Genomic DNA, 13739 nt, shown 5'->3' on the forward strand with positions numbered 1-13739 from the left:
AGCCGCGGCGGGTTCTCTTCAGTTCGACAAATCTCGGTGCGTAACCATCGAGCGAGCGATGGAGCATGGAACGTTGACGTATGGGATGACGTTTGCGCCCCTAGCTGCCGGTTGAATTGAATTGAATTATGGGGTTTTACGTGCCAAAACCACTTTCTCATTATGAGGCAAGCCGTAGCCGAGGACTCCGGAAATTTCGACCACTTGGGGTTCTTTAACGTGCACCTAAATCTAAGTACACGGGTGTTTTCGCATATGGCCCCCATCGAAATGCGGCCGCCGTGGCCGGGATTCGATCCCGCGACCTCGTGCTCAGCAGCCTAACACCATAGCCACTGAGCAACCGCGGCGGGTGTAGCTGCCAGTTGCGGAAGCTAAATAGAACACGAACTGAACAATGATCCTTCATACGCAAGCCTATTATGCCCTCAGCGCTTGAGCGTGTGTCTTTATCAAAGCTACCTAGAACTGAAGGCATTGACGCGTCATCCGGTCGGTACAATGTGCATTTACGTCAACTGACCTACCACGCGAGCGTGACCAGTGCCACCTGTGCTTCTACGAAGCACAAGCCTATCGTTATGCCACTTACACGCCCTGGAGAATGGGGATAACATGCGAAACGAGTGCTGTGCTTCCTTTTGTGAACCCTGATTCCAGCTTTCAACGATGAACGAAATAATATTGGAAAGCAGTCATATAAGCATTGTCACTTAGTATGGTGGCTTGCATACCCCAACAGTTGTATATCGGCATCATACGGGAACACTTGACTGAAGTAGAGTTTGGTTGGAGTTGAACTTTACGATGAGAACGGGCTAATTGGGCAAGCTACGGAATTTTATTTATTTATTGGCTTTACAGACATGAAAGCAATCACAGAGAAGAATAGAAGAGCTAGCTGGCAACTGCCTCCAGGAGGGGCACAAGGCCTCCAGGCTCTAAATGAGGGAGCCAATCGTAATACAGAAGTTCGATCCCCATCAGGGCTCAATCGTGATCGAAGACGTACTGCGTGTGACCAGGGTATAGGTCGGTCCAGGTCCTCCAGCTCTCTTTGATTTCCCTGCTGGTTGAAATGTACACCACCAATGACGCAAGCTTCACTACGGTTTTGGTAGGGCCTTGCGAGGTGTAAAAAAAAGCTGCCTTCGTTAAAACATCATTCTTATTCGAAAGTGCAGGAAAACATAATCTTTTGTTTCTTCGTAGGCATTCTGCGTCAAATGAAGCCACAAGTTTTCGAAAAGACCATTACATCAACGCCCTTCCATGAAAGCAAGTAACAGGAAAGCAAGGCTAAAGTATACCCGACCATTGATTTTATATTGCTTAAGGGCGATAACAAAGTTATGAGAAAGAATGTGAGTGCTTTGTGCTACTTTAACCGAGCAACCACTCAATTTGACATTGTTTAGCCTAAACAATTTTGCTTTGAACAAACAGTAGCTTCACAAAGCAGATACCGGTTTAAATGTTCCCTAGCTGAATTCCTTTAGATTTTCAGTCATATTGACCGGATTACTGCATTGGCTTTTGCGATACCTCATGTAATAAACGTTAAAGGCAACTGTTTAGTCTTCTCTTTGATAATATAGACATTACATTCGAAAACATATAAATTCATACGGCTCTATTGAAGCAACGTAATCTGTAAAAAGTGTCGCACTTATTGAAAAGCCTTACTGAGCATTTAGCGCACGAACGAAGAACGATGCAACAGCTCAGAAAATCTCACGCCGCAGTCGTGCTTTTTTTGTTTTGCCATGTCACCACGTAGAGATTTGACGTATGTCAACTTTTCTCACCGAAGATTTTCTTATCTTATTTCTAGCGCGTTAATAAAAGTGTATGCCTGATTACAGTGGATTCTCGCGGATTGATATCGTTTGATCTAAACTAATGAAGATAACAAAATATACCACTAGTCCACAATATAAGCGACCTGCAAGCTTAGCGGCACCGCAGGCGCCAATTGAAAAGTATTACGTCCAGTCTCCGCCTATTGACCTCGTACTTGGTGGAAGTAAAATTGTTGCCATGACAACGTAGCGGTGATTTCGCAGTGTTGTGTTTGAGGGTTACAACGTCCTTCAGGTGAGGTCATCGCGCTTGGGCGTTCGCGGCAAATCCCGACGCGGGCTGCGAGGTATGTTTGTACGTCGCCAACAGAATCCGCTTCTTTTCGCCAAGAAAAGAACTAAGGATGGAGCAGGTTCAGCAAGAAAAAGAGATTTAGACCTGTCGCATCACATTCGCTGGCTGCACCATGCGAATAGATCGGCCCAGACAGCACAATATTCCTAAACCGAACACGGTGGGGTTGAACAATAGAAAAAGTGGCTCAGAATCGATGCTCACTTATGGCCGCGCTGTCTGGGTGCAAGTCTGGTGCAATAGGAAAGCGTTGCCCTTGACTGTTCGTGTGTGCCACAGTGCGGAAGCTACAGCGGCACGGTTGAAGATTCATCATTCCTCTTCCATAATGACATCTCTCTTATCTGCCCTGGATTATTTTTGGCTCAATGCGCATTTGAAAAAGGAAAGAAACACGCACAATTCCAGGCATGCTGTTCCTATCCTGTCTGTGCGCTGGCTTCTTTGTCTAAAAACACTAAGTTGTAGCACTATTGAACTTCTTGTTTTCTTATTGAAGATGTTTTGATGAAATCCCCCTCCCTTTCAACTAATACAGGTGTCACATGGCAGGCGCGATTGGTTCCTTTGTACGAGCTGCGCGAGAGAGCCAATCGCGGTCTAGAATTTCGATCCGGATCGGGCTCGATCGCGATCGAAAGTGGTCGTGTAACACCAGTATTGTCCAACCAACCCAACCTACCAAACAGCCACGCTTACAAATTTTCTCTCGACTGTGGTGTTCTTTAGAGAGTCATAAAATGTTTTGTGCATTCTAATAGCCATGTTTTCTTATTGCTCGCTCAGAAAGTAGGCAAAATTGATATGGAATTCGTATAATTCTCCTACTAACAGATGCGGAAACTGCTATGGATTTGCGAGAATGCACACAGAGCCATTTTGCTTAGCCTCTTAAGACAAATCGGCCGTCGTCGTGTGAAACAAGCGCATTTTTTCCCACCCAAGCTCTCTGGTTTAACATTGGTGCACGTAATTACCGAGACGATGCTTAGGTATGCAGAGTGCGGGGAACAGCCTCCCATTTCCTTGACGTACGACAAAAAAAAAATATAGGGTAGGCTTGTACTAGAGATTTTCCTGTGTGAGTCGAAATGGCTGAGACAGGTGGAATGTAGGATTGGCTCCGAATCGGAAAGGCCACTTGTAAGTCCAAGCAAACGACGTTAAGAAGAAGACTCGAAGGAATGTCGCATAGGGAAATGCGCGGAGACCGCTTTCCGACACAAACTTGTAGTGACAATGCAGAATAGCTGAACACGTCTTCAGGTTCTTGCGACTGCTCCGAGGAGACCAGGTGAATTCAGACCGCCCCCTCCTATTGAAAGCGAGCCAAAGTTGTTGGCGCGGCGTTGCTGAAGAAAAACCGAAAAAGAAGGTGGAAGTTTCAGGCAGGAAATCTGTTTACGATGCTGTTCAATTTCATCAAGAACACATTCCTTAGATCGTAATTTCATCCGTGTTTTCGGCAAAGTGGCAAAAATTGGCTTCGCACGATGGATTTCTTTCGAGATATGCGAGTCCGTACGTATTATTCAAGCACTTTGCAGCCCTTACATTAATCAAACAACTGCAATTGTTCAATAAGTGTGCACGTTATTGACGTGTTATTCTTTCCGAGTTGTCGGTATTATAAAAAAACAATGTTTGCGTTGTTAAAAACAGGGTTGTTTGCTATATGTTTTTTATGTCTATGTATATGTACCACCTGTTGGTTACCTTTTTGTTCGAATAAAGAAGTAAATATATTATTTAACAGAGTTGTATTGCCTTTTAGGTATATTTCAGGAAATTGCAGAAACGTTTTGCAGAATCGCATCTATCAAATACTTAATAAAATATCCACAAATTATATCCACATATCGCTGAATTTTCTGCTCCCTTTTGTTGAACTACAACTGTTTAGATAAATTGTTTAAAGGAATTAAGTAAACACTGTAAACGAATTTATACAGTGTAAGGACCTTATGTGAAAATCAAAATGAAATTTTTGTAGATGTGTTTAGAAAAAGTTTATTTCGACAAGAGACGATACGAACACTGAGTCATAATCACTGCACAATTCCACGCGGACGATAACATGTAAGACACGAAACAGAGCGCGTTGTCAACGCGAGTAGTGTCCGAGTCCTCACACACCAACATATAAATACGTATACCCACGGAAAGGCACAGTTACACAAACTAAATCCCACATGTACAAAATGATTTTCAATATATACAGTGTGCACAATGGTTATATACAATGATGATGTGATAGAACACTTTACACAATTTTGAAGTGATGTGCACGAGATGTGTATATACAAAAATGATCATGTATACGAGAGGACACACACACAGAAATCACGGGCACCTGCATTCTATGTGCATTAAATGAATATTTCTGATGGTCTGGCTACAAGAACCAGGCTGGACGAAAATTCAGCCATACGCGTCCATTAGCCACCGACAGGAAACGACATGACCACTGTCGAAGGAACTCTTCTTCTCCAAGGAAGAACAACTCCTCCGACAGAAACGACAGTAGTTCAGAGTAGAGCCTCCCCATAAGTGGAAATAGAGCGCGGTAACAACGTCCCATGGCAACTGCCTCGCATCGGTTACGCCATAGACAGAAGGCCCCCGCAGCAATTAAAAGTCGCGCGAAGCGGCCACGTGAGCAGCGACCAGACGTAATAAAGCGGTTGACTCCAAGGCCACGAAATCCAGTATGCACGGCCCTCCAAAATATCCTGGCAACGACGCATTGCAGCAGTACATGTTTATTGGATTCTTGAAGGGGGCAATTGGGACACTGCGAAGATGGGACAACGCCCCACCGCTCAAGCCTGTCCCGAGTTGGAAGCACTTGCCACCCTAGACGCCACATGAAGTCGCGTAGGTGGCCAGGCAAAAATGACGCCGTTATCGCATCCCACGACACATTATTGGAACGTGCGAGGCGCGCTGGGGGAACTAGAGGAAGCAGTAAGGCTGACATAGTATCTACTACACGGGTTTGGAGAACGTCTACATCAGGACATACCTGTTGTATGTGGCGATAAAATGCCACGGTCGTACAGTAAAATGTAGGCGCGTTTAACACTTGTGGGCCGCGATTTAAGTGTACGCCCGGTAACATGTAGCGAATTTTCGTGCCAAGGAAATAGCAAGCGAGTTCACGCGCTGGGCACTGATCATGCTGTAACAGACGGAGCAGAAATCGCAGAGCATGCAGCCGGCAGCGGACAGACACGGATGGGAAGGCGAACCCACCGCGAGAGCGTGGTCGCCCAAGTGCCGCGCGACAGACTAGTTCTGTACGGCCCGACCAGAAGAAGGCACCAAGAAGGGACTGCAAGGACCTAGTAACCCGTAATGGTGGCTGTACGACGTGACAAACGTACCACACTCGGCCGCAAAATACAGACTGCGCTAAGTACCTTCTTTCTGATAGGGGTAAATCGTAACCTTGAACATCTTCAATATTTCGCCTTACATCTTCAAGAATTGAGAGCCACACAGAGTCTGATATACCATTAGAGGTGTAGTCAAGGCCTAAAATGCGAAGAGAATTGCTCTTTTGAAGACGGAAAAGGGGACTTAGGCGTGTCTGTGGTGAACCAATGAACAAATAACGACATTTTGAAAAATTTAGCGCAGCACCTGAAATATTTCCGTACTCAGTGAAAATTCGAAGGCTACGGGTTAAGCTATCTTCATTCCTGAGATATAATGTGATGTCATCAGCGAAAGCTGTCACCTTTACAACGCCGCTACCAGGCAGTGGGAGACCGCATACGTAAGGGTCTCTCACTATTGAGCGCAGAAATGGTTCAAGACTGAGCACAAAAAGTACTGGGGATAGAGGGCACCCTTGTCGAACGCCACGAGTAACCGGAAACGGTGCACTTTCTCGACCATCAAGGAACAATGTACTTCGGATATTTGAATAGGTATTCCTAATAAGTTGAACAAAATTTGACGAGGAGCCGAACGAGGTCAGTACATTAAAAATGTAGTTATGTTCAAGGCGATCGAATGCCTTTTCTTGATCCAGTGAAACTAAGAGACCACGTGCCGACCTGGTCAGCGTGTATGTCATTATGTCACGAGTAACGAACGAAAGACTGTGTATCTCTCTGCCAGGGACTGAGCATGCCTGATGGTGTCCTATTAGGGAAGGCATCAGGCTTCTCAAGCGCCGGGTGAGAACAGCTGTGAAGGTTTTGTAGTCAACGTTGAGAAGCGTGATTGGCCTCCATTCCTCTGGACGAACTGATGACGGATCGTGCTTAGGTATCAGCACAATACGACCGTCCCGAAAACTGAACGGGAAATCAAAGTTCTCAAAGCATTGGCTGATAACCGATACGAAAGTGGCACCAATATCTTCCCAGAACGTTAGATAAAACTCCACGGGTAACCCGTCCGGCCCTGGGGCCGAGCCACGCTTCATTGAAGATAATGCTGCCTTCACTTCCTCGGCTGATGGTCGTGCACAAAGACGGTTAGCTACCTCAGGTGGAACCTGAGGCAGACCACTAAGCAAAGTATGAAGACCTTGAGAGCCAGAATCTATTTGCATGGTCGTACGCGCCATGTTTTCAAAATGCGTTACAAAGAGCGAATAATCACGTGTGGGAGGTGGTGTAACAGGAAGTGATCTTGGGGCCGCAGAACCGAATGCAGTCGGCTGTCTAAAAAGCGAGTTTCTTGAAAAGCCCAGAACTTCGGGGTGTGCACACGGATTACGTCTGCATCGCCAAGCAGTAGCTGACAAAGACGACGCCGCGATGAGGCGTTGGAAACGCCTCCGTAGCTCACGCTGCCAGGACCGCATCAACGGAGTCAGTTGATTGACCCGAAGGGCGATGCGGAGCTTCGTGGCAGTATCCGCCAGTTCCTCTGACATACGTCGTCTGAGTGCACGTCCTTCAACTGAACAGTGTAGACGCCACTGCACCTTAAGCGCATCCCATGACTCTCGGTCAGATCTAGAAACAGAGGCGCCCAAAACTCGTGACAAACAAGAGCGTGAGCGTGCGTCATGTAGAACGCGCATGTCCAGACGCCAGGGTTTTACTGATGAGGAAGCAGGGAAGCGAATTTCAAGTATTACTGGTTTGTGATCGGAAATATAAACAGGGGATGAAGGTAACGTTATCACATCAGACTGGGTGACATACTGAGCTAAACTGCTTGGCACATAGGCACGGTCTAACTTGCTTGACGACGCACCGCGTCGCCAGGTCCAGGCAAAGAAAGAACCATGAAAAAGTTGATACCGTATTTTCCGGTGTATAAGACGCGGTTTTTTTCCAAAAATCTTGCTGGTGCGTCCTATACAAGGGTGCGTCTTATATGCGAATTTTGCGTTTTTTTTTGCGGGTTCAGAAATTACTCAGGTTCATGCTCAAGCTTTTTTCACCGAAAAAATATCACTACCAATGATGCGGTAGTAGCACGGTTAATACTTCAATACGGGGACCGCCGTGCGCAACTTTTTTTAGGTGAACTTTATCATGAAACGGCGGGGATGACGACTTCCAGAATCGCAAACACGCGGTCGTTTCGGAGGCGCAAGCAAAAGTAATGTGAAATTCCCAAAGATGGCGACAGTCGCGCTTCTCGACATTGTCAAGACAAGCCAAGCCGGCGTTCTTTTTTAGTCATTCTTTGCAACTTCGCAACCGTGTACGTATTACGTCTGTGTTGGTGACTTCGGCGTGTGTTTTCCACTACCTACACCTGTCGTGCTCGGTCTTACTACAGTATGCCACCGAATTCGCGCAAGAGCTACACCGCAAAGTTCAAATTATCTGCGGTCGAGTATGCTACCGAAAGCGGAAATCGGGCTGCGGGCCGCCATTTCGACGTCACCGAGAGGATGATTCGCACGTGGCGACAGTCGTCCGCCAAACTGCAGGCGATGAAGAGCGAAAAGAAGGCTGACCGCGGGAAGAAGGCGTGGTGGCCTGAACTTGAAGACCAGCTCCTCAAGTGGGCTCTTGAACAACGGGCTCAAGGTTGCCGTTGCCTCCAGAAATGGGCGAGCTTTTTGAGAGCGCATCCGAAGATGAAGACTTCGATGGTTTTAAGTAAAAATAAAATGTTGTTATGGACATATGGGAGAGTTCTTTCGTCGTATTTTTCTTTCTTTTTTGCTAAAACGTGGGCGGGTATGGCGTGAGTGTTGCCTTTTGCGATCACTTAGCGTTGCTTAAGAACTTCTCACAGGTCGCCGCGGTGGCTCAGTGGTTATGGTGCTCGACTGCTGACCCAAACGACGCGGGTTCAATCCCGGCCGCGGCGGCTAGAATTTCTTTGAAGGAGAAATTCTTGAGGCCCGTGTACTGTGCGATGTCAGTGCCCGTTAAAGAACCTCAGGTGGTCGAAATTTCCGGGGCTTTTCACTACGGCATCTCTCATAGCCTGAGTCGCTTTGGGACGTTAAACCCCATAAACCATAAACCAAGAACTTCTCACAGATAGGTAGGTAGGTGGGTAGGATAACTTTATTTAGCTCTACGGAGCTTTTATGCGATCAGATGAGTCCACCCATGGTTCATTTCGCGATGGTCGATCAAGCGTGTTTAATTAACCCTGACTAGCCTAAGTGGGTAAATTGGGGTGCGTCTTATACACGGGTGCGTCTTATATACCAACTTTTTCAATGAGAGCCTTCATATATGGCGAGTGCGTCTTATACAAGGGTGCGTCTTATACACCGGAAAATACGGTATGTATCTAGCAACGAAAAATGCTGGACGAGGCGACGCAACTCCCGTGCGTTCCAATCAGGGCGACCCCAGCCCGGGCCCTGCACATCTGCTCGCGTGTCTAAGACGCAGTTAAAATCCCCAACGAGCACCACGTGACGACCGTCAAGGAAATACACGTCCAGGTCACGGAAAAAATCATTGGACTTAATGGCCTGCGCGGGTCCATAGATGCACAAAATCCGTAACCTAAATGAAGATAGTACACAATCAAATGCCAATATTCGCCCAGTCCCATCATAAAAGACATGATGATCTCGCAAGAGAGCTCTGTTGAAAATAATAATACCAACTCCGCTAGATCGTGATGTAGCGAAGGAGAAGAAACAGTCTAGGTTAAAAGTGCGTTTGAAAGTGAGGACATGTCCAATGGTGAAAAAATTTGTTTCTTGTAAACACAATATGTCACACTGTTTTGCGCGGGCCACGCTAATAATTTCGGCTTGTTTTACAGGACTTCGGAACCCTTGTGCATTTAATGAAATAATTTTCAGGGTGTCAGCCATAATTAATTAAATGTATCACCAAACTGACCTGGTCGTGTTGTTCAAGTCGGCGCCCCGGGAACAAGTCCAGGGGTTAAGCAGTCCACGCGTCACTTCTTCGACCCTCTCGAAGAAGGCCGAGGTTTTTTGGGCCGCTGTAACTCGGCGCGGCGATCGGGGCCGCCGTCCGAGCCAGAGGCTGACGCATGAGCGCGCTTTACGTCTCGTGGGGCCGCCATTTCTATGTCGAGTTCATCCAGGCTCGGCGAGAGTCCAACGCTGCTATCAACTCCGAGGCTGAAGCTGTTTTCTGATGAGGATGATGTCGGTAGCGGTAGGACGGCGGGATTGGTTTCATCGTCACCGACAACCTCGGCAGCCGGGGGCCCACCCAGATGCAATGGCTGCGCCGCTGTAGGAGATGCAACTGAGGCTGATGAAGCCGCAGCAGACTTCGTGGGTACATCTACTGCAGCGATCGCAGGGTCAGACGCTGTATCCGCGTTCAAAACTTTGCTGGGATCAGGAGGAGTGATGGTAACAGCCGAAGTGGAGGCGCTTTCGGCTACAGCACGCGTGTCCCCTGCTTGAAAGGCCAGCGAACATGGCGTGTTGCGATCCGCCACGTCACGGTCTTCTTTTTCAGTAGAGGAGGCCGGCGAACATGGCGCGCTGTGACTTCTCGAGCTGCATGCCTCTTCTTTTTCATTTCTTGACGCTAGTTCATGTGGTGTCAGTGCAATTTCTTTGGTTGTGGCGTCACGCGCAGTCGCAACCGCAGTTGACGCCGGCGGTAAGGGGGGAAAGGCTCCAGTAGCAGCGTCTGAGCATGAACGCCGCACAGGGCACGCGACCGTAGGGTGACTATCCCCGCAACGCCGACAAGGACGGTCACACCCGTCGCTTTCGTGGCCATGGACGCCACAACGGCCACAGAACGCTGCGGTGCACTGTGCACGGTAGTGGTCGCTGGAACCGCACCGACGACACACGCGTTGCAAGCCGCGGTAGTCAAACGTTACACGATGACCAGAGACTCGGAGATAATTGGGGACAGGTGTTGCGGGGCTCATTTCCATACGCACGAAGCGTGTGCCCGTGAGCACGCCACGTCGTCCGCTCATGAGACCAGCACTTACAGACAGAACCTTGCCGTATGGTGATAGTGCCTGGACGAGGACTTCGTTCGGAACGAAGGACGGCAAAAAGAGGCAGGTTACGTTGGTTACCTGCGGGCCAACGGGAACGATGGGACAACGCTCGCCACCGATGACGAGGCAGCCAGCATCGACGATTAGAGTCATGGAAGCCATGCTCTTGACGGTGACTTGGAAGTTGAGGCCTCCCATGTGCTGAACGCAGTAGACCTCAGAGAGGCCAACTATTTAGGCCGTCGCGTCGACGACGGTCTCGGGACCATTCCCCGTAGGGACAACAACATCGAAGACGTGGGCCTTCGAGGGAGTCCATGACGCTGTAGGCGCCATGGCGTGAGAGGTGAACGTCCCCGACGTGGAACACGCTGGGGCGTCGGTAGAACCGCTTGTTCCGTGCGCCTTCTTCTTCTTCTTCTTCTTCTTCTTCTTCTTCTTCTTCTTCCGGTTGATCAGTAGATCGCCAATGGAGCCTCCCTTAGGACCCATATAGAGCACTAACTAATCTCTGTTGTGCGCTGGCCATAGGGCATAGGGATATAACGCTATACCAAAATAAGGCCAAACGCTTACAAATCAATGTTATTTCAGTATCCTGAGGACTCCAGGGATCCTGAGTCCAATTTCTCTGTGACTCTCGAGGGCTCTTTCCTTCTTTTTTTTTTTAATTTACGGGAACAGCGCCGGCTTCAATGCGGGCCTGCTTCCCACTCTGCTTTAAATAACAATGCCCCGTTTCCCGTCTCTAGCCGACTGCTCTCTCCGACAAAAAAGAGGATTTCGCGCTTAAGAAAGGCATGCGTGGTTCGCTCTTGAATAAGGCAGAATGTGAGGTCACGCCGGCGCAAAGAAGAGGAAGCACTGAGCCCGGCGCTTGGTAGGTGAGGCCTGTAATACAAGCGTGCACAGTTTGCGCACCGTATAGCTGCTACATGGCGGCGCGCGCGAAGTCTTTTTCTATCGACAAGCACATCTTGGTTTCGTCGTGTTTCCGGTGCACGGGCGTCGTCTTGCCGGTGCAATTTTGCGATCAGTTGCAGAGATACGAATTGTGGAATTCGCAGAGATCAAGATACATACATATATATATATATATATAGATAGATAGATAGATAGATAGATAGATAGATAGATAGATAGATAGATAGATAGATAGATAGATAGATAGATAGATAGATAGATAGATAGATAGATAGATAGATAGATAGATAGATAGATAGATAGAACGCGCTGTCTATATTGAATCCTGGATCGCTTTGGCAGGTGGCACGCCGGTATAGCATGGCAATCAGCATAGCATAGCATAGCATAGCATAGCATAGCATAGCATAGCACAGCACAGCATAGCATAGCATAGCATAGCATAGCATAGCATAGCCTAGCATAGCATGGTACTCCGCAAGGCAATCAAGAGATAAGAAATGATAGGCGCAGCGCGCGTCCAAAGACGTACGACATACAGAAAACACATTCCGAGACGCAACATACAAAACAATTAAAGTGCGTCAGTGAGATTGGTGTTTCTAAGGAAGGTTAGATGAGCATTTCGTTGTGCGGCACGCCCTACGAGTTTAATCAAGTTATGCAGTTCAATGGAGTTGTGGAGTTTAACACACGCAGCCTACTAAGACATTTCCAAGAGTGTAGAGTGCGTACGGTAAGCGATGAATTTCGACGGTTGGCGTAGCAAAGTGGAACGTTCTACACACAGAAGTAGACAGCTAACGTTCAGACATCATGACAATCGTATTTTCGTGACTTCTTTTCCTCAGTTTAATGTTCCACTCACTGCATGATTTTTTCTGGTACGTTCCTTTGTGAATACTCACTATTAGGTGTACGGCTTGAACTGTGATTTTCTGCACTGCCGTCTTTACAGTATCTGCTGCAAAGGTGCTTATCCTTGTTTTGTGTTCAGCACGTACATCCATGCTACTTGTATTTTGCTTTGCTTTTTATGCAAAATTTCGTTATGGATCCCAACTAGCCTCGACCTATTGATTCATATGCATTGTTCACATGTTTTACTGCTCTCTATACGCTAGAAATATACTTCAGTTCATTTCAGTTCGAAATTCAAGATTTTCGAAGACGAGGGCATGACTACCACGTGGTATCAAAACGTGTAATGGACGAATTGACAAAATTTTATGAATTACTTCTGGCACATTGCAATTTACGAATTGGGGCCGGTCAGTTTAGAGGCATACGAACTCGGAAACAATTCTGACGATAGCACCGGGTTCAAGATATGCGCCTCCAAACTTGAAGCAAAAAATGCACTCTTCAACTTCCTTTTTAAAGAAAACGTTGTTTTTTGCACTGAAGTCTGTTGCATACTTTGAAAATGGATATTGCTGTCATCTTGAGAATTCTTTCCAAATAAATGCCCCTTGCGAACTCATCGACTACAATTAGTGCGTGTGAAACAGTTGTGGAAAATGGCGATTTGAAATCCTAATTATTCGATCATGCGTTTTTATTTCTCGCGCAAGTGACGCCTGCCTCTTCAAGCACTCCAGTTCAAGAAATAGAATTGCGCTATCAGTCGCAACGGAATAACAAAAATCTGCATAATCTAAAGAGAAAACAAAAAGCACAATGCACCTGTGCTGTCTATAGGGCTTAGATGGGTTACATATACCTCCAAACCTCAGGTAGAGGGTAAAAAAAGCGTCGTTTTAAAGAAAATTTCCAGTCGCACAAGAAGGGCGAAGCAAGGAAAACGATAGCGAGGTTTAGCGTCGCGCTTACGCTCCTCCAAGGGTGTCGTAACTACGCATACACTGTCGCGACATGTTGGTGCGACGCAGCATGCAAAGCAACTCCTGCTGGCTGTAGAAGAAACAGCGCACCTTCTAGCTGCCAGGCGTCTCATAACGTTCGCGGCGAGCGCCTCCAGTGGAGTTAACAGGCGTTGCATCTCGATAATGCAGTGGATGCAAGATGGACGCTGAGCTTAGCAGACGTGCGTCGCCTCGTCTTTGGCAACCATGAATCATTTGGACCGGATAACATCATTGGCACCCGGGATGTTTATAGCGCCGATAAAGCTACGATCCTCATTTCGTACAGCTGTCTGCTAATTCAATATCGCAATCGATGCTTCGCCTTTTGGGAGAAAGTACAACTTTGATCTTTTCTCTCTCTCTTTCATTCTTCGCGGGACATTGCCGACAGAT

At 47.4% G+C, this 13739-nt stretch overlaps 2 protein-coding genes across 3 annotated transcripts in view; one reads left to right on the plus strand and one right to left on the minus strand.

Annotated features, from left to right (window-relative positions):
• The window catches only part of LOC135906551 (uncharacterized), a 478731-nt gene that overhangs the window by 314110 nt on the left and 150882 nt on the right, over positions 1-13739 (plus strand). The window lies entirely within an intron of this gene.
• Positions 4172-10954, minus strand: LOC139049494 (uncharacterized). Its single transcript, XM_070525006.1, has one exon. The coding sequence runs from the start codon at positions 10750-10752 to the stop codon at positions 9514-9516; it is 1239 nt and encodes a 412-aa protein (XP_070381107.1). The 5' UTR covers positions 10753-10954; the 3' UTR covers positions 4172-9513.

This window comes from Dermacentor albipictus, chromosome 9, assembly GCF_038994185.2.
Source record: "Dermacentor albipictus isolate Rhodes 1998 colony chromosome 9, USDA_Dalb.pri_finalv2, whole genome shotgun sequence".
Lineage (NCBI taxonomy): Eukaryota > Metazoa > Arthropoda > Arachnida > Ixodida > Ixodidae > Dermacentor > Dermacentor albipictus.